This window comes from Hibiscus syriacus, unplaced genomic scaffold, assembly GCF_006381635.1.
Source record: "Hibiscus syriacus cultivar Baekdansim isolate YM2019G1 unplaced genomic scaffold, ASM638163v2 tig00111708_pilon, whole genome shotgun sequence".
NCBI classification, from domain to species: Eukaryota; Viridiplantae; Streptophyta; class Magnoliopsida; order Malvales; family Malvaceae; genus Hibiscus; species Hibiscus syriacus.
In genome coordinates, this window is record NW_024063159.1 from 2,762,444 (window position 1) to 2,787,861 (window position 25,418).

A 25,418-nucleotide genomic window follows, 5' to 3' on the forward strand; every position below is an offset into this window, starting at 1 on the left:
AAATTTACAAAAAAAGAGATTATTATAATAAAAAAACATTAGTAACCAAAACAGAAAAGGAATCCTCAAGCAAGTAGTCAATTCACGTGGTTGGTTGGGAAGAAAAAGAAAAGAAAACAACAACACTGTTTTGAGTAAATTTCTTAGTAGTTGTCATATATATATATATATATATATATATGAGACCGAAGGTGGTATCTGGAGTTCCATTTTTGCAGCAAAATTTGTTCATCCTGAGAAATAACTGGGGAAAAGTGAAAGAGAAGAAGAACTGAAATCAAAATCCAACAATCAGCTGAGAAAATCCTCAACAACCATCTTCTTACCTGTTATCATAACCCATTTGTTTGATCTTCATTTCTGAGGTATAGTCTCTTGATTCTCTAGTGCTTTTTTTCCCTGCATAATGCTGGTTTCTTATATTTGTTTATGTTCTGTTTTTGCTTTGATGAAATGGGCTGTTATTGGTTGTTTATTTGACGCTTTTGGTAGATCCAGAATCCATGTTCTAGGATGCTCATAAAAGGGTTTCTTTATTTTCTATTTTAATGAATGAAATATGGTGGTTTTGTTTGATGGGTTAATGGGTTTATATTCAACCTGTGTTATAGTTTTTGTTTTGGTTTGCTGTATCTTGTAACGTCGATAAATTTGATATATTTTACCATATAAAGCGCCTAACCGAGTTGAGTTTTTGTTGCAGAGAAAATCAGTGAGTCTTGTTGTCGGATGGGTGTTTCGTTTTCCTGCCCATTTGCTAAATGCAGTGATGTGGAGAATGGCTTAGAATCCATCACTGTGAAGTCCATTAGCTTTGGTGATGATGGAGTCAGAACACCTGTTAGATCCATCAGTTTCAAAGGTTCTGATTCCGAGCCAACGATATCGAAGTCGTTAGGCTCTGGAAATATGATATTGGAGGGGTGTGTTAGCTTTAAAGGGAGAGATTTCGAGAGAATTCTTTCATTCAAATCTCCTTCCTCGGATGAGTCCGAGGATCGGAAGAACAAAGCAATCAATATTCCATCCCCAAAACCAGACAGTTTAATAGGGACTCCGAAACCATCACCGGTTTTAGATACCGACCATCCGCAGCACGAAGCAGCAATAAGATTACAAAAGGTTTACAAGAGCTTTCGAACGAGGAGAAAGCTAGCGGATTGTGCAGTTCTCGTTGAACAGAGCTGGTGTGTATTATATTTGTATGTTCTATATTATTACCTTTCTATGCATAAGTTATGTCTTGGTTTTTTTTCTAATGCAATAATTTGTTGTAATGTAGGTGGAAGCTCTTAGATTTTGCTGAACTCAAGAGGAGTTCTATATCGTTCTTTGAATTAGACAAGCACGAGACTGCAATTTCACGTTGGTCGAGGGCTAGAACTAGAGCTGCCAAGGTCGGAAAAGGTTTATCGAAGAATGATAGAGCTCAAAAGCTTGCCTTGCAACACTGGCTTGAGGCAGTAAGTCACTTTCTGTAACCATGAACTTAGTTTACGGTTGTTCTTCATTATTAGTTACTAATTCCCGTTTCTTGTGTTATTCAGATTGACCCAAGACATCGATATGGACACAATCTACACTTATATTATAATCAATGGCTCCATTCTCAGAGTCAAGAACCCTTCTTTTACTGGTAATTTTCTTTAACTGCATGTTTTGGTTCATTAGTAAGACATTTCTATAAACTGAAAATGTATATACTTGTTTCTAAAATGCAGGCTGGATATCGGAGAAGGGAAAGAGGTAAATTTAGAGAAGTGTCCTAGATCGAAGCTTCAACAGCAATGCATCCAATATCTCGGTCCGGTGAGTCTTTCTTTCTTTCTTTCATTCATCAAAGCTAAACTTGGTTTATGTTTTCAGTGTTACTGAAACAATATCCATTGTACAGATGGAAAGGAAGCCCTACGAAGTTATTGTGGTAGATGGGAAATTCCTGTACAAGCAGACAGGGAAGCTTCTCCATACTAATGAAGAGAACCACAAAGCCAAGTGGATTTTCGTTCTTAGCACATCAAAGATCTTGTACGTTGGTGTGAAAAAGAAGGGTACGTTTCAGCATTCTAGCTTCTTGGCTGGTGGTGCCACTATTGCTGCTGGAAGATTAGTTGTTGATAGCGGTGTTCTTCAGGTATATTTACAGATAGTATCTTACATAACTTTCTTTTCGTACCCCTTTTCTTTTATCAGTCTCTTAACCATACTATTACTCTGTTGAACAGGCAGTTTGGCCTCACAGTGGTCATTATCGTCCTACGCAACAAAGTTTTAATGATTTCATTTCATTTCTAAGGGAGAACAATGTGGATCTTACAGATGTTAAGGTATATACATAAATACACACATGTTATACGCCTCGAGTATTATTGTTTTTTTTCTTTTGTTAAATTGAAATGAAATGCTGACCATGCTTTTTGCTACATTCAGATGATTTCAGTGGATGAGGAAGAAACCTTGGTTGGCAAACAAAGTAGTAACCATCTTAGAAGCAACTCATGTGAAGAGGACTTCATCTTAGAGCCTGAAGAGATGACAGTCAAAAACTCAATTGAAGAGGTCGGTGATTCAAGGGAACAAGAGACTTTTGCAGCCCTTGAAACACCCAAGCCAAGGAGACTCCTCAGCCTTAGAAAAAAATTGACAAATCTTGAGATACCAAAAAGAACGGAATTGTTTGAGATGTCAAACGGTGACCATGGAGTTGTAGCGCCAAGTTGCAATCACTATTTAATGGATTCTGACCTGGAGGATGGTTATGAGACAGAAGAGGAAGCCAAAGCATCCGAGCAAAGGACCGATGAACTTCATGTGGACAACAAGGTGGAAGACATTCCCAAAGAATCAATTCTTAAAAGGATTAACTCGAAAAAAGGAATGAACTCGTATCAATTAGGGAAGCAGTTGTCATGCAAGTGGACTTCGGGAGCAGGGCCCCGAATCGGTTGCGTGAGGGAGTACCCCTCCGAACTCCAATTCCGGGCTTTGGAGCAAGTTAACTTGTCCCCAAGAAGTGCTAGCTACCAAAAGGTTTACTTTTCTCCTAGGCCAACTAGTAGCCTGAGCCCAAAAGTTTCCATACCAGCGGTTTCTAGTGAAGAGATGAGAATCCAAAGTTTGCCTGTGCCCAAGAGGGAAAATCTATTGCAGAGAAGCATCCATGCCAAAAACAACACTCCCCATTATTAAGAGGAGCAATTGCAGCAAACGTACAACAGCCTAACTCGAGTACATTCCCGGTTAGTTCGATCAATTTAGTGTGAATAGAAGTAGAAAAGATGATACATGAATTCTTTTTTATCATTCTTTTCAATACTAGGCCCTTGTACACATTCCCCCCCCCCCCAATTTGTTCACCTTGATGACATGACAAATTGTAGGAATTCTGGGTTTTTAATGCCCTCTCAATACAATATTTGTTTTTTTGGCATAGTAGGTTTACAATTGTAAAGTTTCTTTGGTGAAATATTAAAACCGGAGCTACCCTTTTCAATAAATCAGTATCTAGTTGGCAGTTACTATAATTTTGTTATTAAGCACTTGGGAGAGCTTGCCCTTGTGTGGGAAGCCAATGTCACGTACTTGAGGGTTCACTTGAGCTTCGATGTTATTAGGCAAGCAAAATTTGTTAAATCCTTCATATAATTATTAACATGATCTTTTTTAAATTTGTATAGTACCACATATAATCCTCAAATTCTTTTAATCTTATCATTCTTTACAAACAACAAACATAATTTTTGTAAGCTTCTTCTTCTCTTCTAAACACTACCTCCGTCTGAATATCGTCTTTGTTGCGTCTGTACTACGATCGGAGACCACCGTATATCGCTCTTTCTTTCCTCTCTATCTTCTTTATAAATTCGTATGTAAATTTAATGCTTATTTTGTAATTGAATTGAAACTGCCAACTCCACTTGTATGAGTTTAAATGTGTTATTATATAAATTTTAAAAATCCATATAATTAATTTTAGTATAAATTTTCACGTAAAATGACTAAAACATAATCGAATAATAATGTTTGTGACAAAAAAAAAACAAATGATAATGTTAATAATGAAATGATATTTTATTTTTTGTAATTTGATGACTAAAACAGAAATATATTATTAGTTAGATGATTAAATAGGCAGTTTACCAAAATTATTTCAGTTAAGAAGACTTGTGAGCAAGTAAGAGGTCACGATCTGATGACGATGACGTGGCACCGCCTCAAGTGAGAAAATGAAAGTGAAACGTATAAGCAAGCTCATAACCCTTCACAAAAAAAAAATCACTTCATTTCACTGCAAATCTATATTCCCCAGATCTCCTTTCACACTGCCATTGTCGTCTTTACTTTCACCGTGGATCTGCTTACTTTCCATGAAGGCTACGCCCCCATAAAACCATTCACTTGTAAGTATAATCCAAGTCTTTTATCTTCCCCCTTCATTTCTCGTTAAGATTTCTTTAGTTTTTGTTATTGGGTTTTCGAAAATAAACGAAACCCTTGAAGGAATCGGATTAGTTTTGTTATTTCATTGGTTTATCTGGTGATCTGATTGATTTCTGCGGTTGGGTTTTCAATTGAAAACCCATGAAGGAATCGGAGTTAAGCACTGAGCCAATCGGACAGAATCTGATAAAACTGATAAGCAATCTGTGTTTCTCAGTTTTTGTGTTTTCGGTGCTGATATTTACGGTTATTGCCATCACCTATCAACCCCCAGATCCATGGCTGGAATCAGCTCCGGCATTAACCAAACTCTTCACTCAAACTGAGAATGCCACTTTCAAAAACGACGATTCTATCCTTAAAACCGGTGAGGATCTGTTTGCTGTGGCAACTCCCACTGCTCTCGATCCCATAACCGAAACCGTGATCGAGAAGTCCGAAGAGAAAATCTCGAATTTGAGCCTGAAATCGGACTGCGAGGAGGATGTCGGGGCTGTGAATTGTTCAGATCCACGCGTTTTGCTCACGGTTGAGAGATTCAATTTGAAAATTTTCAAGTTTATTGTGTTTCTGGAGTATCAAACTCCGGTCAGTGGATCGAAACCGGATGAGTGTGATGTGGCTTGGAGGTTTAGGAACAAGAAAGAAAAGTCTTGGAGAAAGTACAGGGATTTTAGAAGGTTCAAGTTCGGGATTGGAGAGAACTGTACCTATACCGTAGTTCATGCCGGTGGCTGGCATTCGGGGATTAATGCTAGGAGGCCTAGGAACAGGCCTAACACCACATGGAGTGTCGGAAATCCAAAGCTCGCACCACCTATACGCGATGAAGAGATAAATGATACCATTCCCACTTTGGGTTCAGATATGAACTTCAGAAAGGGGAAGTATTTGTATTATGCACGGGGAGGGGACTACTGCAAGGGAATGAATCATTACTTGTGGAGTTTCTTGTGTGGTTTAGGGGAGGCTATGTATTTGAATAGGACATTTGTGATGGATTTGAGCATATGTTTATCAGCATCTTATAATCCAAGCAATAAGGACGAGGAGGGAAAAGATTTCCGGTATTACTTTGATTTTGAGCATCTGAAGGAGGCAGCATCCGTTGTGGAGGAGAGCGAGTTCTTGAGAGGTTGGAAGAAATGGAATAGGGGCCATAAAAGAAAAGTGCCCGTCAAGAAGGTAACAACCTATAAAGTTACACCGATGAAACTTAAGAAGGACAAGAGCATGATCATTTGGAGGCAGTTCGATGCTCCGGAGCCTGAAAACTATTGGTACAGGGTATGCGAGGGGCAAGCAGCCAAGTACATTCAGAGGCCGTGGCATGCTTTATGGAAATCAAAGAGATTGATGAACATAGTAACCGAGATCAGTGGGAAAATGGACTGGGATTTCGATGCCGTGCATGTGGTTAGAGGTGAAAAGGCGCTAAACAAAGATCTTTGGCCACACTTGGACTCTGATACGTCCCCTGATGCCCTTCTCACTAAGCTTAAAGAACTGATTCAGCCTTGGAGGAATCTTTACATAGCAACGAACGAGCCGTTCTATAACTACTTTGATAAATTGAGGTCTCAATACAAGGTCCATTTGCTCGATGATTACAAGGAATTATGGAGTAACACGAGCGAGTGGTACAACGAGACAACACAGCTGAATGATGGAAAACCTGTTGAGTTCGATGGATACATGCGAGTCGCTGTGGACACCGAGGTACTTTACCGCGCGAAGACACGAGTAGAAACCTTTTACAACTTAACCAAAGATTGCAAGGATGGAGTCGATACATGCTGATCATTGTGAGCTACTACCCCTTTCTGTATTTTCTTCTTTTTATGTCTTCCAAATTTCTTGATTTTGGAACAGAATATAATTGTGGAGATTAATTCAGGCTTCCTGTGTTTCCTTGTCTTTTATTGTTATTAGTATAATTGGAACATCCTTTTATTTCTTCAAGCTGCTTGATGATCACTTCCAATTCATTATGATACTGAAATTTCTTATGATATTGGAGCCTCATTATAGTCATTACTTTCTCACTTAATTTGTTCATGCAAATATCATACTTTCTTTTGATTGTGGTTTGTTCCAATTAATGGAGGTCTATTGTGTTATGATTTTATTTAGCAAATTATTTCTAGGGTAAACTCTGTATTTAGTCACTCAACTATCACTTTGGTTTTGTTTTGGTCGTCTAATTATTCTTTTTTTTCAAAATCATCGCTAACGTTACGTTTTTGTTTCATTATTTAATGGTGACATGTCAGCATCAATGGTAATTTTTTAATGGTGGATCACCAAAATGAAATCACAACGTAACGTTAGTGATTATTTTTGAAAAAAAAATAGTTGAATGATCAAAACGAAACTGAATTAATAATCGAGTGATTAAATACACAGTTCACTTGGTTTTTAATCTATTGTTAACATTTTTAGTGTCATCGAAAAATCACTCATAGAAGATGGATGTTTATTTGTTATTTTTTCTTGCTTTGTTTATGGTATTGAATTTTTTTCTACAATAATCATATTTTCTAACGAATATTTCGATAATATGAGGGTATGTTTGTTTGGGGGAAAACAATTTACGGAAATTGTTTTCCCTGTTTTCCCTTGTTCGGTTCATGTAAAAGGTGGTGTTCAAAGGAAAATATTTTCCCGCTCAAAGGAAAATGACCCCCTTATCCCGTAAAACAACTTACGGTCTGGAAAAGGGTAAGTCATTTTCCAGCTTCACCTTCAAAGCTGATACCCAAAATTGTCTGATCTAACACCACCATCGACTGCTCACTGGCGATGTTTATTGAGGCCAACGGACATCTTCCCAGGTAACCAAAAATATTTATTACCCCTTTTGTAATTTCAGATTCTTCTGCTTCCCTGTTTTCACCCCAATCGATTCTTTTGTCTAGCTTCTCTTCCCGCTCGTTTCACAGCCTTCTAATACTCTCTCCATCGATGTCTTTGGCGCCCTCTCCATCCCTTAGCCGGAAGCTTTCCTGATTGAGTCAGAAGCTATCTTTTCCTCGTTCGATTTCCTTGGGTACCCTCTGCTTTAGCTAAAGAAATCCCATAATCTACTTTTTTTTATTAGTTTTGGGTTTTCTTTGAGTCTGTTTGATTGTTACTTTCATGCGTGAAACATAGAAGAGATTTTGTTCTTTTAGATTCATGAATGTTTCCTTGATTATTCTACTTGTATATTGTTAATTAGTGTTTATTTTTTCATGCGTTGTTTGTAAATTGCCAAGATGAACCACTTTCATTAGTATTGATGTTTAATTTTTATACGAAATTTTGTCTGTTTATTGGCTTGTGGGATGCCATTGTGTCTGAAGAGAGTGTTTAGCAGCCATAAACTTTTTGATTTTGATTGACTTATCTTACTGATGAATATCTAAGGTGGATGTCATTGTATGGAATGATTCAGTTGCAGCTGGATATTGCATCGATGTTGTGTCGACTGTCGATTATTCCGTGACTGGTTTTAAGAATGGAGACTTTATTGATGTTTTGATTGCTACCCTTAAACGTGTTTAGCGTTTTGTCTTGGTGCTTTTGATGATTTTGCTTTCCTTCAACTATGGTTTTGTAACCATTGTCCAATGGTGCTTTTAATATTAATGAAACGATTGGTGTGCTAAAAAGAATTAGCGCTTGAGGGGTGATATTAGCACCAAGTAAACCAGAGACTGAAAAAAAGGAAGGGAAAAATCAGAATGCATGATCTTCATCTACCCCAAGATACATTAGAAGGAACTAGTCAGTCTTCCTATGTAATGTTATCATACATAAATTCAAAATAAAAAGATAGAGTGAATGAAATGCTTGCAGTGATAACTAGTATTATAATGTTAGTGTTAGTGTTAGCGTTGGTGTTTGGAAGTTCTATTTTAATGTTGTTAATTGCACGATGGAAATATTGTGGTGGTAAATTCAAAACGGGTTGAGTTCGTTGTGTGCTGTTATGTTAGCTTGGTTTTTGGTTGAGGGTGGGGTTTGTATTTCGTTTGGTTGTGTGTACTCTTTTCTTCCATTTAAAAGATTAGGAATATTTTTAATGAATTCATTCATTCAGTTTGTTTTACCTAAATGCCTAAAAATGTATTCATATTCTATTTCAGGTTATTGTGAAGCAAAATGGAGCATCTCAAACTTATATTTTAAGTTTTGAAGAATCATTGTTTAGTTCTATGTTTTGTTCGTGCAATAACATTTTCAAGTTGAATTTTTGGTTTGGATTGCATCTTTCTTTATATGTTATTGTTTCACAGTTTGGATAATATCATTTGCTATCATCATTTTCTCAATTTTGTTCCAATATTGGATTTAATTGGTGTTATATATTTTTTAAACCCTATTAAATTATTTTTAATCATTCAGTTTAATGAGAATTATATATATACTATTTTTTAAAATTTCTACTTGATATTAAAAATAAATAATTTGATCGAGTGAATTTAAAAGAAGAAAATTCTAAAATATATGTATGCTTGTTTAATGAAAATAGGTTTTAGAAATTGTTTTCAAAAAATTAACTAACAGAGGAAATTGCGTCCAAACAATGAAAAATGTTTTTAGAAAAATGTTTTTTAAAAGTAAACTATTTTTTAGAAATTATTTTTTGAAAAATATTTTTAGTGAAACAAACGGACTCTTGTACCATTCAACTTTTTTTCTCCAAAACAAAAATATTTTTGCAAATTTTGGAACTTCAATAGACTTTAAGCATTCGCTAAATTAGCCGTAAAATCTATTACTACGTAGATAAAAATAAACAAATATTTATACATGAAAAACGTGCTAACAAAATCTACTTAAGTTGCAAATTTCGTTATTTTTTTAATCTTATTTTTGGAACTAGAATTCCCATTTTTCAGGAAAATACAGTTCCGGTATTTCTTATATTAAATAGTAACATATAATTTGGTGTTTGGCTCTAATTTAAAACTAATAAATGAGACATTAAAGGGAACAATAGTTGGGAAGATGCACCAACTATTTCATAAATTATGTTCAGCATGCAATATTTAAAATATAAATTATATTTTATCTTCCACTTTTCAAAATATAACTTTTGAGCAGCATGCCCATCGTGATTCATCTCTTAAATAAATAAAACCATGTTTTAAAATTGATATGATATCAAAATTTGATCTCTAACGTTTGATGTTATAATTTTATTGAGTCGTTTTAATCCTTAATATGTTAAACTTTTTAATAGAATAACTCTTATTTAGATAAAAAAATTTTTTTTTTATAGAAAGTCGCTAATTTTATTATAAATAGAAAATATCCAAAATCACAATGAAGATTTACAAGTATAACGTAAACGTAGACAAAATTATAATTAGGATATTTTCTTATAGACCAAAAATTACCACTATATCACACATGACAAAAAATAAAAGAAAATATTAAAATATTTAACCAATGCTCGAACAAATAAGTACAAACAAATATGATTGCATCGCCAAATGAACCACAAAAGGGGATGGGCTACTAAAAACCACCGATAATTGCAATAAGTCAAGCGACGTGAAGAAACTATCAACGAATCACAATGAAGATTTACAAGTATAACGTAAACGTAGACAAAATTATAATTAGGATATTTTCTTATAGACACAAAAATTAGCCACTTATATCACACAATGACAAAAAATAAAAGAAAATATTAAAATATTTAACCAATGCTCGAACAAAATAAGGATACAAACAAATATGATTGCATCGCCAAATGAACCACAAAAGGGGATGGGGCTACTAAAAACCACCGATAAATTGCAAATAAGTCAAGCGACGTGAAGAAACTATCAACGAACACAAAATCTAAATTAATCAGAAGGTCTAAAGCAGTGAAGATCATTATGATAACAAATATGTATCATCTTGATCAGTCGTGGCGATGTCAAATCCAGCCCCGAGAAAAAGATAAACGAAAACAATGAAAAAAACCATAAGTTACCTAAAGGCAAAGAAAAATATGCCACAATGACAGAGATAAATGTGTAATAGAAACATGTCAAATAACGTAATTATTCTTATTAAAAAACTAAAAAAATAAAGAAAAATATAACCGACGGGCGGCAACTAGCATCAAAACCAATACCGCCGGTTAAACAAAATTAAAGAAAAAAATTAAATTGATCAATAAAATTAACACAAATTGAAAAGAAAAAAAAGGAAGAGAGAAGAGGAGGAAGCAAATGACTAAGGGTTTAGTGTTTAGAGTTAAAAAGTTGATTTTATTTAGATAAAAAAGTTAATTGACTAATATTCAATATACACCCTATGATATGTTAATATTAAGCTCAATACCTAACCATTGTATCAAGCTCTAAACTTATTATATTTAGTTTAAATTTACATAAATAAGATTATTGTTTTTGTTATTTAAAGAAATAAAACTTAACACAAAATATTTAAAAATAATAATATATATTTATGAGATATACTGTCACTATGTCAACTGCATTTTTAAATTATAAGAATTAAATGGTAAGAAAATATAAATATAAGAATTAGAACATATTTTTTTTTAAAAAATTGCATTTTAAGTTAGACAATGAAAATTTGAAAGATTATAACTTTGTGATCGAGTATTTGGTTGAGACAATTTTTTTTAATTCATGTGACTTTTCATAGTCTATTTAAAAAAAACTACGTGAATTTGGAAAAAATTATTTAAATTTAACACTCGACGAAAAATTATAACATTTCAAAATATGATAATATAATTATATTTAAAACACTAAAATCCATTTTCGCTATTTTTAAAATATTTTCCATGTTCTTATAAGAATCACCATTATTATTATTATAATTTTCTTGTACAAGAGAGCACCAAATGTTGCAACATTACATTAAAAACATATTAGAAAAGTCACACAATTACTTAATCTTCATCTAAATCAGTATTTGATTCATCACATAGCAATAGTACATGTCGTGTATCATTTATTCATTATTAAATGAATCCATATTCACATTTCTAACATTTTTAATGTCATTAAGTTAATTTAAGTAGGCAAAAAGGTATCATAGGCCCTTGAACTTAAAAAAAATTAATGTGGCCATCATCCTTTTTTTTTTTTTTATTAATGTGACCTTTCAACTTGAAAAAAAAAACCATTCAACTAGAATAAAAGAACCTAAGGGTCATCCGTTAATTTATACTTTTATAAATTGTGTAAATTTATTATTAATCACTCAACTATTTTCTTATCTTCTATTTTGGTCATTAAACTCTTAAAGTTTTTAATTTTGAAAATTTTAGAGACTTTACGGAATAAGGTTGTATTTAACTCCTTTTATTTTCTGGGTAAACTACACAAATAGTCACTTTTGTTTCAATGATAAATTACTAATCATGGGTCATTTTGTAAACTCAAAATAATTCAGGGATAAAATATAAATTTACCCTTTTTTCACATGTCTTCCTCCCTAAACCCGAAAGGTTGAAGCCTGCAATGGTGTTTTCGACATTTCCTCTTTCCGACCACCGTCCAGGGTGGTTGTCACACCAAAAGGAACCCTAAATAAACCTGAACTCCAAAACCAAGACCTAAACAGCTTCTATATCCCTCAAAACAAGCCCAGGATGCTCACATTCCCGACCCGGTGACTCAGAAAGGGCGACTCCGAAACATCCCCACCGGCGGACTCCACGAAAGCACTGTCTCTTCTATCACTGTCGAACCCGCTTTTCCTCGGTTCTGCTTCGCTGAACCCGCTTTTCCTTTCGGGGTCGATCATCACACAGACCACCGTTCACACTGGAACTTTGAGCAGCCGAAATCGAAGAACTCCAAAAGCTCATCGAGTCACCTCCATCTTCCGAACCGAAGAACCCACCTCCCCTGAAACTACACAGAGATCTTGACCTTGACACCCCATTGTAATCAACGACCCACACATCGTTCTTCTCGTTGATCATCCCTTTGTCCCTCTTCTTCCGAAACAACCTTCCGAATCTCCACAACCCATTATTCCTTTTGATCTCAACGCAGCTACTACTACTACTCTTGAGAAAGATAACATCTTCAGATTTGTCTCCACTGCTGTTTTTGTGCTTCGGGTTGAGAAGAGATTGGTCCTTGTTCTCATTCTCTATCAAGAACGAAACACGTCCAACGCTTCATATTCATCTGTTTTGGATTCCACAATTCGAAACTTTCGATTCGCTACGCCGACAACTCCGAAACCTCTGTTGTAGTTTTCCAAATAACTCTTCATACAAAGTAGAGGAGGTCGACGAGGGAGATGAAAAGAAAGAGAAGAAGAAGATCAAAACGGGAGAGAGAAAATAATTGAGCAATTAATACTATATTTACCCAATTTAAACGGAGGGAGCTGGGATGTTTGACGTGATACATAAGTACAAAGAAACGGTTTCGTTAATTAACGATTGATTTAAATTTTTTTTAAAATTGAAGGGCTACATTGATAATAGAAAAAAGATGAGTGCCCCATTAATTAATTATTTTTGAAAATTCGAGAACTCTTTTTGCCATTTAAGTAATCTAAAAAGTAGAATTACGTGATGTCATTAGGTATTTTATTTTTCCCCCTCCAAAAATGAGGTGGGCACTCACAGTCACACTAATCATCATGACACGTAAAATTACAGCTAATCATTCCCTCTCCCTTTTCTTGTCAGCCCTAGTTTCTCCCTCTCTTAAAATCCCCCATTCCCCCCCCCCCACAATTCCCAAAGCCGTATCAAAGGAGGCGCGACTAAGGGAATCAATACCGTCACGTTCTTCTTCTCTTTCGCCGCCATGGACCAGCAATCGCAGCTCGCCCTCATCTTGGGACCCGACCCGGCTCCATTCGAAACCCTAGTTTCCCACTTGATGTCGTCATCGAACGAGCAACGTTCTCACGCCGAGGCCTTGTTTAATCTATGCAAGCAATCCGACCCCGACGCCCTATGCCTCCGCCTCGCGCATCTCCTCCAAGCCTGCAATCAACCCGAGGCTCGTGCAATGGCCGCTATTCTCCTCCGTAAGTTGTTGACGCGTGACGACTCTTATATCTGGCCCCGACTCAACGTCAATACTCAGTCCTCACTCAAATCCGTTCTTTTGTCTCAAATCCAAGTGGAGACCGCTAAAAATTTGTCTAAAAAGTTTTGCGATACTGTAGCCGAGCTTGCTTCCAGTATATTGCCAGAGAATGGCTGGCCGGAGCTCTTGCCGTTTATGTTTCAGTGTGTTTCTTCGGATTCACCTAAATTACAGGAATCTGCTTTTTTGATATTTGCTCAGTTGAGTCAGTATATAGGCGACGTGTTGACTCCTTTTATAAAGGATCTACATGCTGTATTCTTGAGATGTTTGAGTGAAAGTACTAATGCTGATGTCAAAATCGCTGCTTTGAATGCGGTAATAAACTTTATTCAGTGTTTGTCCAGCTCATCTGATCGGGATAGATTTCAGGATCTATTGCCATCAATGATGAGGACGTTGACGGAGGCTTTAAATAACGGGAACGAGGCCACCGCGCAAGAGGCTCTTGAGTTGTTGATTGAGTTGGCAGGGACGGAGCCGCGGTTTCTTAGGAGGCAGCTTGTTGATGTGGTGGGCGCAATGCTGCAGATTGCAGAGGCTGAATCACTTGAGGAAGGCACTCGGCATTTGGCGATTGAGTTCGTGGTCACTTTGGCAGAAGCAAGGGAGCGAGCTCCAGGAATGATGAGAAAGTTGCCGCAATTTATTAGTAGACTATTTGCAATACTAATGAGAATGCTGTTGGATATTGAGGATTATGCAGCATGGCACACTGCAGAAACTGAGGATGAGGATGCTGGAGAAACAAGCAATTACAGTGTCGGACAGGAGTGTTTGGATCGTTTGGCAATTTCTTTGGGTGGTAACACGATTGTTCCTGTTGCATCAGAGCAGTTGCCGGCTTATTTGGCTGCACCTGAGTGGCAAAAGCACCATGCTGCGTTGATTGCCCTTGCTCAGATTGCCGAGGGGTGTGCCAAGGTATACATAATATTTCAATGTATTTAATACATTTTAAGATATGTTTATTTCAGTATGTTTAATATGTTTTATGCTGCAATGATTGTTGGCATGCCCTTCCTTGATATCAGTCCCAACCCTAGTTATTCAGTTTGGTTCATAGTGTTTTCAGTTTACTAGCAATTGGATGGGACTTTGTGTGATGTATGTAGATTCCAAATATCTTTTTCCAGTCTAATGACATAGCTTTTTTCACGGGAATTAGTTTATGTCCGAAAGAAAAAAAAAATTTAGTACAATACATAGATGCTGCACTCGAAGTAAAGAGTTAGGAAGATGTTCCATTTTTTATAAAAATTTTAATTTGTTGCTACACTTGCAGGTTATGATTAAAAATCTGGAACAAGTGGTTTCTATGGTCTTGAACTCCTTTCATGATTCTCATCCCCGTGTGAGGTGGGCGGCAATTAATGCAATCGGGCAATTGTCTACAGACCTGGGTCCAGATTTGCAGAACCAATATCACCAAAGAGTATTGCCAGCATTAGCTGGTGCAATGGATGATTTCCAGAATCCACGAGTACAGGTTAGCCAAGAGATATATAATTTTGCTTTCATGATTCTAGGTTATGCTTTTTAAAGTTGGTAAACATTTGTTTTACATAATTGCTTTCATGATTCTTGAAAGATACAACAGAACTTGAATGTAAGTGTTGCTTTACATATTAGCCTTTGAATGGTGGATGTGTCTGTAAGATCCTCATAACTGAGTGTGAAAGGAATCAATTAATTGGAAAATCGATTCTACATAGGTTTAATTGCTTGAGATATTTTATGGATAATAGAGGAAAACCATCTTCAAGTCTTCATACGGATATATTGATTTAATGAGAGTTCCAGTTTATAGATGGATAAAACATGCCTACTACAGGAAATTGAACTGAAGTAGCTTATGCTTTAATATTATTATCATAATATCAGTTTCTGCTCTCCCTTACCCCATTACATATGGGAACAAGGGACAGCCATTTTCACCTCAACATTTTATTAATATTATTAATAGTTTGGTTTGCTTTGTAATTTTTGTCTGAACAGGCCCATGCTGCTTCAGCTGTACTCAACTTCAGTGAGAACTGCACTCCAGAAATTTTAACACCTTACTTGGATGGAATAGTTAGTAAATTGCTTGTACTTTTACAGGTATGATAAGTGAGCTTTAATGCTAATGCATGAATTTGCTTTGTTTTAAGGAGATCATTGTTGTCTAAATTTGAAATATACCATGTAGAATGGGAAACAAATGGTGCAAGAAGGTGCCTTGACTGCTTTGGCATCAGTGGCTGACTCATCTCAGGTATAGTTTTACCCAAAATAAAGTTAGGCAGATCATTCATTTGTATCTCTTATATGGATGACTCAGTTCAATGTTATTGGGGGTTGCAGGAGCAATTCCAAAAATATTATGATGCAGTTATGCCTTACCTGAAAGCTATCTTGGTGAATGCAACTGATAAATCTAATCGTATGCTACGTGCCAAATCCATGGAGTGTATTAGTCTTGTTGGAATGGCTGTTGGAAAAGAGAAGTTCAGAGATGATGCTAAGCAGGTGGGTTTGTGCGTAGAAACACCCTTTCCTGTTTCAATTTGATTTCTGTTACCCTTTGTAATTATTTTCTTAGATCTCAAATAGTCATGGGCTGATGGTAGAACATTGAGTTATTTGAGTTTAGTGATACAGTTTAACGTTGTTTAAGAACTAAAATGGGTAACCTGTAGCAATGTAGCCAGTATCCTTTTCCTGTTTCGATTTGATTACTTTTATTCGTGTAGTTATTTTCTTAGATCCCAAGAAGTCATGGCTGGTGATTGGACTTTGAGAATATAGACTACAGCACCTGGTTGTGGATCTCCATTTATGTCCACATTTTTCATCACTTTTGGGTTTTGTTCATTTTTTTCTTAAAAATCCTATTGATAAAGAAACCTTTGTCAAGTCTCTTGTTATACTGGCAAAAAATAAATCTCTTAGTAAATGAATTTCTTTACATTTTTTATCCATTTTATCTGGAAGTTTATATATGATCTATACCGGAAATATCATAATTGTTGTACCTTCTGTTCCTTTTATACCAACCTACCTTCATTCTTATGAGCAGACTTGCGCCTTCTGTAATTTGTATCATTTGCTTTTCTTTTTGTTTATCTCATTGTTCTTTGTTTTCTTTTCGTTACATTGTTACAGTTATATTGATATTCCACCAACTGTTGAATATCTTGTATGTTCTTTCATCAAAGATGGGAATACCTTAATTTTTTTCCTCCTCTATTTTTGCAAGGTTATGGAAGTGCTTATGTCATTGCAAGGATCCCAAATGGAGACAGATGATCCTACAACAAGTTACATGCTACAAGTATGTCCATAGCACCAAAATACATAAAAATATCCATGTCTCTTGCATGTTTATTCATCCTTGCTTATGACTATATTATCCACGTGACAGGCATGGGCCAGACTCTGCAAGTGTTTGGGACAAGACTTCCTCCCTTACATGAGTGTTGTCATGCCTCCCCTTCTCCAGTCTGCTCAACTTAAGCCAGATGTAACTATTACTTCTGCAGATTCAGATAATGACTCTGATGATGAAAGGTTTGTTACTGCATTAATTAATATATTGTAACATAAATGTCGATATGGACATTTATATTTTGTTTATCCTCTCCATTCATTTGTATAGATTTGAAAAGTCTATCGCCTCTCTTTCCCTTCACTCTTCAGAAATACTGAGAAACACACACTTGCATACAAGGGAGGATGTGCACACTCAGCATGAACTAGACTGAGTCTTGGCCTTAGCTGTGTTCATGCATGGCTTGTGCCTTGTGGTTGACTTATTGCAAATTTGCAATAGCATGTTGTTTGCACTATGTTATTTGGTGTTGTAGTAAGATTATATCTGGTATTGTGCAGTATGGAAACCATTACACTTGGGGATAAAAGAATTGGGATCAAGACGAGTGTACTGGAGGAAAAAGCGACAGCATGTAACATGCTATGTTGCTATGCGGATGAGTTGAAGGAAGGATTTTTTCCATGGATTGATCAGGTTTTTATCAGTTCATTGTATTGTCATCTATTTTTCTAGACTTTCTAGCAATATTAATACTAACTAAAAGTTGAACGTGTGATCCAGGTTGCTCCAACTCTAGTTCCTCTTCTTAAATTTTATTTCCATGAGGAAGTTAGAAAAGCTGCTGTTTCAGGTATAAGTATATACTCTTCTTTTTTATTCAATATAATTTGTCCACTTAGGCTTTTGTTAATTCTTTGTCTATCTTTCAATTTTGTATCTAGCCATGCCTGAGTTGCTGCGTTCAGCCAAATTAGCTGTGGAGAAGGGAATAGCTCAAGGGCGTAATGAGACCTATGTAAAGCAATTGTCTGACTACATCATTCCGGCTCTAGTGGAGGCGTTACATAAGGTTTCTTGTTTTAGCTTTAAGATTATTCTTTTTTTGAAGCTCTAATTGCTTCGTTGATGCATTACTTGTTCTACCTGAAGTACATAAATTGTCATATTCTTTCTTGCAGGAACCTGATACTGAAATTTGTGCAAGCATGTTGGACGCATTGAATGAATGCATACAGGTTTGTTCTATTAAGAAACGAACTTAGTTATATAGTTTCTCTTCTGTTTGTTGCCATCTGTTTGTAATTATTCTGCTTTGGCTATTAGTTAACATTGTGGGGGCAACAGATGATCAAAGTGAAAATCAATTGAAGTAAATGAAACATGGAGACTACTTGAACTTAATATGGTATTTCAATATTGGCTATAAGTTGAACTAATTCCTAAAACTAAACCTGTCATATTGATTTTTGTTGAAAACTGTACACAAGTAGTTTCCTTAGCTGTTTTTTAACCTCTCTTTTAGTGGACATATGTAGTTAAGCTATTGAGTGTGTCTCAGAGTTTCATTCGTGATCTTTATGTTTCATTTATTTTAATTGACATGTATAAGTACCTTTGACCAGGGATGTTCTTTTTCATAATCTGATAATGTCTCTTTGTTGTTGTAAATCATATAAATTGCGCAACACTTGTCAAAATTCTGAGTATTTCTCTTTCAGATCTCTGGTACTCTTCTAGATGAAAGCCAGGTTAGATCTATTGTGGACGAGGTAAAACAAGTAATCACAGCTAGTGCAAGTAGGAAAAATGAGAGAGCTGAAAGAGCCAAAGCTGAAGACTTTGATGCTGAGGAGGGAGAGCTGATTAAAGAGGAAAATGAGCAAGAGGAAGAGGTTTTTGACCAAGTAAGTCTTCATATAAAATCTGTGGTATAGTGTGCAAGTTCTTTTTTTCTGGAACCATAATGCTTCCTCCTTTTTGTCTTAATAAGCATCCAAGTTTTTTGTTTTTTGGAAAAATAATGCTTCCTCTTGTTTTGAATTAATGAACGTTCTACTTTCAGGTGGGTGAAATCTTAGGAACATTGGTCAAAACATTTAAAGCCTCTTTCTTGCCTTTCTTTGATGAGCTGTCTTCATATCTTACACCTATGTGGGTAAGTTCTCAGAAAATTCTCTGTTTTGAATGTCAGTTTGCACTTCTTGAGGAGCAGCCAAAAGAAAACTTTATTTCCTAAAGTGTGCTCATCTCTCTCTCTCTCTCTCTCTTGTATGTGTCTTAAATACAGGGCAAGGATAAAACAGCTGAAGAAAGAAGAATTGCAATTTGTATTTTTGATGATGTTGCAGAGCAGTGTCGTGATGCAGCTATAAAGTACATTGCCTAAACTTGGACTAATTATCATCATAGAGAATTGTCATTTGATGTAATTGCTGTAATGTGGTTGAAACAGGTACTATGACACATATCTTCCTTTCATATTGGAGGCTTGCAATGATGAGAACCCAGACGTGCGACAGGTCAGTACTTTCTTACTTCCATGTATCTAAAGCACCTTTGATTGTTGAGGTTGCAATTCAGTTGCATGATTTATGTTCAGGCAGCGGTGTATGGATTGGGTGTTTGTACGGAATTTGGTGGACCTGTATTTAAGCCCCTTGTTGGAGGTAAGTTTTGCATGATTGTCTATAAGGTGATTTATTTTAGCTTTCAGAATAACTTATGTTTTTGCGACTTTTTCCAGAGGCTCTATCAAGGTTAAATGCTGTCATACGGCATCCCAATGCTTTGCAATCTGAAAACGTGATGGCATGTGATAATGCTGTTTCTGCTTTGGGAAAAATATGCCTGTTCCATCGTGACAGTATTGATGCAACTCAGGTATGGTTGACAATAAAATCATTTTCCGAGTTGATGAGTTGTTTTGAGAAGAACGGAAAGGGTCTGTGCTTTGGAATAAGCACATGCATGCCCTAAGCTATCATCCAAATCTCCAAATGCCTTTTCTTGTTTAATCCGTTGTACACTTTCAGATGGATCACTGTTATTCTGTGATTATAATGCTCATTGTGAATGTTGTTATGTTCTCTATTTTGGCTTGTCTTGAACTCTCCTATTTGTGTTTGCTAGGTTGTTCCTGCATGGTTAAACTGCCTGCCTATAAAAAGTGATCTGATAGAAGCCAAGGTTGTTCACGAACAACTTTGTTCAATGGTAGAGAGGTAACTCATCTTTCTTGTTTTATCTGCACTGATCTGAATATCACAAGTTCTTTTTTTTGTCCAAATATGATGCCACTGCACATTACAAACACCGTATCTAATGTTCTTTCAGGTCAGACAACGATGTATTGGGTCCTAACCATCAATATCTTCCTAAGATAGTTTCAATATTTGCTGAGGTAAAATTTGAAGTGATTGCATTATAATCTTCACACAAATGCCATTTTTAGATTCCAATGAATAAGATTGCACTTAAAAAAAAAAAACAGTAGTCCTGACAATTTTTTTATTTTCGTGCATTTGTTTTCTCAACTCTTTTCTATTATAGAACCAATAGATGTATTGTGTTTCCTCCTGGATGAAATTATGGGCAATATTATCTTATGTTGGAGATGGTTACTGTTTTTGCAGGTATTATGTGGTAAGGATCTAGTCACGGAGCAAACTGCAAGTCGGATGGTGAATCTACTGAGGCAGCTTCAGCAAACTTTGCCAGCGGCAACATTGGCCTCAACTTGGTCATCTTTGCAGCCACAGCAACAGCTTGCCTTGCAATCCATGCTCTCCCCTTAGTATATTCGTCTGACACCAACAAGCATCTTTCTGGTTTCGAAGGAATGCAATGCCTGTCCAGTCTGTGTTGAAGCATATCTTGTTACCAAGAAGGTTCCCATTGGCTTGTCTATGCATGATGTGTCATACTGGATGGCCAGCGAAGCTTTTGATTCAGCATGAAAAAGTCGTCACACCGGCGATTTATACGATTCCCCCTTTTATCTTTTCTTGGAAGAATGTGTATATTACAAGTTTTTCTATTTATAAATCGGGGGTTATCGAGTCTGGAAAAGAAGAATACTGTGGTTTTTATGGTTTGTGAGCATTTTTGCATGTTTCGTGGGGAGGTTTTGAGGGTTTTCATTGGAAGGGCGATTCTTGTAGCAGTTTTGGTGTCGGAATGTGCTTTTGGTTTCGGTTTGCAGAAAATATTTTGCCTCGATTGTGATCATTTATAGAACATATGGATTGAAATTTTTGAATCATTTTTGCAAACCTCTTTCATCTTAAAATCTGGCAAAAACAATGTGTGTTTATCCGAAATTTTAAGTGATTAAAATATAATTTTATAATACACTTAAAAGGAACTTATAAATATTTTTGACCCAATCCAATGTTCTCCAAACTCTAAAGAAGGAACATATTGGAGTGGACATGCTGCCAATGAAATCAGATAGCCTTCCCACCAATCTATTTGGTTAAACAACTTGGTAGTGATATTTTATGCACCCACACTACGCAACTCAAATGTACTATTAGTTGTAAATCAAGAGAAGGTAAATTAATTATCCGGAATATTTGACCAATTGTGTAAACCGGCCTCCCTATCCCTGTTCCCGTCACTCGGTCATCCACAAAAGGAACACCGAGTCCAAAGCCAATGGCAGCAAAATGGGGTTTAAGTTTCCATCGTCAAACCATGGCAAGTTCAATGCCAACTCAAGCAGAAGCAAGTTCGTTGGCAAAGGCCTTCAGGGAAATGGATAGCGGAGATCAAATACACCACGAAGAAGATAATAATGTGTTAGGCACATTTGACACTGCTGAAGTAGCTGGCTTCAGCCTACGATGATGAGGCCAAGACCGATACTCGAACCAATTTCACAATTCGAATCCCCACGAATTCTTCTCATTGGTCAGAAACATGCTTAATCATGAGAAGAGTTTGAAGGATGGGACTTCAAGGATCAACTCCAATAAAACCGAGATAAAATCAAGTGTCGGGGAACATGAACCAGCCTTGACAGGGTTTTATCAGATTCCGGTGAGCCAAGGACTACAGTTGCTGCTAGATCGACATCAGTTTATGCCATGAATGGAGTGAATGAACGCATGCCTATATATGCAAAGGGACAAACATAGATCAGGTAGGGTCGAATTTTCGATCGTAACAACCGTCTCAAAATTAATGCTCTGACTTCAAGACGCCCTTGATTTTAGAGGTGTTCACTTAAATTTCAAAATAATATAAAAAAAACTCGACTTTGTAAGAAAGATATGAGGGATCAAAATCCAAATAATTTGGCCAAAGATTATAAAGCTATTCTCGTGCCTACTACAAATCATCTCTCATAAATAAAAGCATCTCTCATAAAATAGTACTCCAATTCTTAACATTAAATGGATCTTATAGCACCCGTAAATGTGATAGTTTTATACATGAAAATAGAACCATAGCTCACGTTCTAAATTAACCATCTTTCACAATTAAAACACAAACTTTACGAACAAAATGACATGCAAAACACAATTCATTGATAACATGAAAATATTAGGCGGAACAATGTTAAGAACAACAGGAAGGGCGTAGGAAAGAGGGTGGAGATACCCTCATTCGATAAACCGATATTTGAGACAAATGTTTTCGCACTAGTAGATATCAATATTCTTCACCTTCATCTTCATCATCTCCGCCTTCAGCACCAACTTCTTCATAATCCTTCTCTAGAGCAGCCAGATCCTCCCGAGCTTCAGAGAATTCACCTTCTTCCATGCCCTCACCCACATACCAATGCACAAAAGCCCTCTTCGCGTACATGAGATCAAACTTGTGATCAATGCGTGCAAACACCTCAGCCACAGCCGTATTATTGCTTATCATGCAAACAGCACGCTGCACCTTAGCAAGATCTCCTCCGGGAACAACAGTTGGGGGCTGATAGTTGATACCGCATTTGAAGCCTGTTGGGCACCTTCACACCCCAAACAATTTTCAGACAATAAGTTACACGGTAATTGGTAACCTTCAATACAATACGCAATGTTTCTAATAGTTTATTGCAGGTGTAGCATGAGATGCATTGGATATTTCTCATAGTAGTGTTTAAGTATTTGAAACGGAAAACAACTGATGAGCAGTACAATTCGACTTTCATCACAAGAGATTTTGTAAGTAATAATCAAAACCATTTTTCCATCCTTGTACAACAAAAGCTCTTACCAGTCAACAAACTGCACAGTCCTCTTTGTTTTGATAGTAGCAACAGCAGCATTAACATCCTTGGGCACAACATCTCCTCGATACATCAGGCAGCATGCCATGTACTTCCCATGCCTAGGATCACACTTCGCCATCATACTTGAGGGCTCAAACACGGCATTCGTAATCTCAGGAACAGATAGCTGTTCATGGTATGCTTTCTCAGCTGAGATAACAGGCGCATATGAAGAAAGCATGAAATGGATTCGAGGATATGGAACAAGATTGGTTTGGAACTCTGTAATGTCCACATTAATGGCTCCATCAAACCTTAGAGAAGTCGTCAAGGACGATATGATTTGAGATATCAGTCGGTTCAAATTGGTGTAAGTTGGCCTCTCGATATCAAGGGATCTTCGGCATATGTCGTAAATCGCTTAATTGTCCAAGAGCACAGCCACATCGGTGTGCTCAAGAAGAGAGTGCGTAGACAGAACGCTATTGTAAGGCTCCACAACTGCTGTTGAGACCTGCAAGTTTAACAAGAAAAAACATCGATTCCATCAACTTCCATGCATGTCACAAACCTTGAATTTTCATAAAATTTATAATTAACCTTCTATAATCAAGAGATTCAATCACTTATGCTAACTCCATTGAATAATTTTAATGCAAAGGCTGTCTCTCAACATGCACATGACAAATTTCACTAACAAAGCAACTTTCAATAGAACAAACTATTCTATTAGAATTCCTTAACAGGGTATGCATACTTCAATGGAGAGATTCATGAGGTAGCAGTAATAAAAAACAACATAGTACCTGCGGTGAAGGATAGATGGTGAACCCAAGCTTCGATTTTTTCCCATAATCAACCGAAAGACGCTCCAACAACAAAGATCCCAGACCAGATCCAGTACCACCACCGACAGCATTAAACACCATAAACCCTTGCAATCCAGTACAGTTATCAGCTAACTTCCTAACTCGATCTAGGCATAGATCCACAATTTCCTTTCCAACTGCATAAAAGCACAAAGCACAATCAATGTAAGCCAGCAAACAACAAGAACAAAGTAAAGCAAACGAAAAAAATGATGGTTTTCTTACTCGTATAGTGGCCTCTGGCAAAATTATTAGCGGCATCTTCTTTTCCAGAAATAAGCTGCTCGGGGTGGAAAAGTTGACGGTAAGCGCCGGTTCTAACTTCATCGATGACAGTGGGTTCCAGATCCACAAACACAGCTCTCGGCACGTGCTTTCCCGAACCCGTTTCACTGAAGAAAGTGTTGAAAGCATCGTGCGCCACACCCACTGATGTATCACTGCAGTCGCACCATAAAAAAAACTTCAATGCCATCACAAGATCCAAACTTCTTTTGTTAAAAGAGAAATGGGTTTTCTAAATTTTGATCAAAAAAGATAAAGTGAAGAAAAACGAAACCTGGGCATGGTTCCATCAGGGTGTATTTCATGCTCGAGACAGTAAAGCTCCCAGCAGGAATTCCCGACCTGAATCCCGGCTTGGCCAATGTGGACGCTAATAATTTCCCTCATCGTTAATTCTTTTTCTCTTGGTTTGGTCAAAATGAGAAAGATCTGGGATTTAGGGGATCCGATACAAAGGGATCTGAGCTAAATCTGATCGGATCCGATGGGAGATGAAATGGGAAAGAAGAAGCAGCAGCAGCAAAGGATAAGGAGTGAAGTGAACCCAAGGGCAAGGCCGAGGACGTGACAATTGTACAAAAATATCTGACCTTCGAGTTCCGGAAATTACGAAATGGGGGCGGCACACTGACAAATATTGAACACTTAATCTTATTATAGTTGGTTTTTTGTTGTAAAGAGTAATTCAACTGATAAATTAAAGGGTAAACTACACGGGTGATCACCCAATTGATGTAATTATATATTTAGTTATTAATATTTATACTTTTTTATCAATTTAATTATAATTTAATTAAAATAATATTTAATTCTAATTAAATAATGCCACGTGTAATTAACTGGTTGAATGATACTTTCATAATTAATTATTTATTTAATCTAATAGCTTTTTATCGAATAAGGTGGTTACATCACCACTCTAAAGAGAGAAAATAAATTGGAAAGGATGCGATTGGAAAACAATGAACTTAGGGGAAATCCAAACGTGTAAAAAATGATTTAAAATATTATTATTTCTATCGATTTTATTATTATTGGATGTTTATCGGATTTAGTAAAACGCTATCAGTTTTGTTATTATTGACATTTTTATCAAAAATATTAAAAATATTAATATTTTAAGTAATTTTTATTAATTTTATTATTTAAATAATAATAAAACAGATAATACTTTTATTTTAAACTTATATTAAAATGTCGTACCGTAAAACTTCCGGAAC

At 36.3% G+C, this 25,418-nt stretch overlaps 3 protein-coding genes and 1 pseudogene across 4 annotated transcripts; 3 read left to right on the top strand and 1 right to left on the bottom strand.

Annotated features, from left to right (window-relative positions):
- The first annotated feature begins 219 nt into the window (after positions 1-219).
- LOC120167950 (IQ domain-containing protein IQM2-like) lies at positions 220-3,348 on the top strand. Its single transcript, XM_039176841.1, has 9 exons — positions 220-365; positions 704-1,187; positions 1,283-1,463; positions 1,548-1,636; positions 1,722-1,809; positions 1,895-2,134; positions 2,226-2,327; positions 2,431-3,101; positions 3,149-3,348. Exons 2-9 carry the CDS (start codon positions 730-732, stop codon positions 3,261-3,263), a joined length of 1,944 nt encoding a protein of 647 aa, XP_039032772.1. The 5' UTR covers positions 220-365; positions 704-729; the 3' UTR covers positions 3,264-3,348.
- Positions 3,349-4,276: 928 nt separating this feature from the next.
- LOC120168103 lies at positions 4,277-8,588 on the top strand. 2 transcript variants are annotated; one of them, XM_039176929.1, is made up of 3 exons: positions 4,277-4,400; positions 4,560-6,245; positions 8,571-8,588. In XM_039176929.1, the coding sequence occupies exon 2, from the start codon at positions 4,582-4,584 to the stop codon at positions 6,238-6,240; it is 1,659 nt and encodes a 552-aa protein (XP_039032860.1). In that variant the 5' UTR covers positions 4,277-4,400; positions 4,560-4,581; the 3' UTR covers positions 6,241-6,245; positions 8,571-8,588. The 2 variants fall into 2 exon arrangements, with proteins under 2 accessions (XP_039032860.1, XP_039032859.1); XM_039176928.1 differs by lacking the exon at positions 8,571-8,588 and having other exon boundaries at positions 4,560-6,428.
- A 4,530-nt stretch (positions 8,589-13,118) lies between these two features.
- Positions 13,119-21,023, top strand: LOC120168019 (importin-5-like). The gene is made up of 20 exons (XM_039176887.1): positions 13,119-14,441; positions 14,803-15,006; positions 15,516-15,620; positions 15,709-15,774; positions 15,864-16,028; positions 16,759-16,833; positions 16,924-17,069; positions 17,391-17,526; positions 17,614-17,683; positions 17,775-17,902; positions 18,012-18,068; positions 18,552-18,737; positions 18,896-18,988; positions 19,121-19,206; positions 19,286-19,352; positions 19,433-19,499; positions 19,577-19,713; positions 19,963-20,054; positions 20,167-20,233; positions 20,466-21,023. Exons 1-20 carry the CDS (start codon positions 13,230-13,232, stop codon positions 20,625-20,627), a joined length of 3,321 nt encoding a protein of 1,106 aa, XP_039032818.1. The 5' UTR covers positions 13,119-13,229; the 3' UTR covers positions 20,628-21,023.
- Positions 21,024-22,298: 1,275 nt separating this feature from the next.
- On the bottom strand, positions 22,299-24,771 carry LOC120168131 (annotated as a pseudogene).
- Positions 24,772-25,418: the final 647 nt, after the last annotated feature.

Excerpts from the sequence above, each read along its gene's own strand:
- LOC120167950 (XM_039176841.1), top strand. The coding sequence starts at position 730 with ATGGGTGTTTCGTTTTCCTGCCCATTTGCTAAATGCAGTGATGTGGAG. Across the intron at positions 1,188-1,282 it reads GTTCTCGTTGAACAGAGCTG|GTGGAAGCTCTTAGATTTTG; the intron begins GTGTGTATTATA and ends GTTGTAATGTAG. Across the intron at positions 1,637-1,721 it reads CAAGAACCCTTCTTTTACTG|GCTGGATATCGGAGAAGGGA; the intron begins GTAATTTTCTTT and ends TCTAAAATGCAG.
- LOC120168103 (XM_039176929.1), top strand. The coding sequence starts at position 4,582 with ATGAAGGAATCGGAGTTAAGCACTGAGCCAATCGGACAGAATCTGATA.
- LOC120168019 (XM_039176887.1), top strand. The coding sequence starts at position 13,230 with ATGGACCAGCAATCGCAGCTCGCCCTCATCTTGGGACCCGACCCGGCT. Across the intron at positions 15,621-15,708 it reads AATTGCTTGTACTTTTACAG|AATGGGAAACAAATGGTGCA; the intron begins GTATGATAAGTG and ends TATACCATGTAG. Across the intron at positions 18,989-19,120 it reads CATATCTTACACCTATGTGG|GGCAAGGATAAAACAGCTGA; the intron begins GTAAGTTCTCAG and ends TCTTAAATACAG.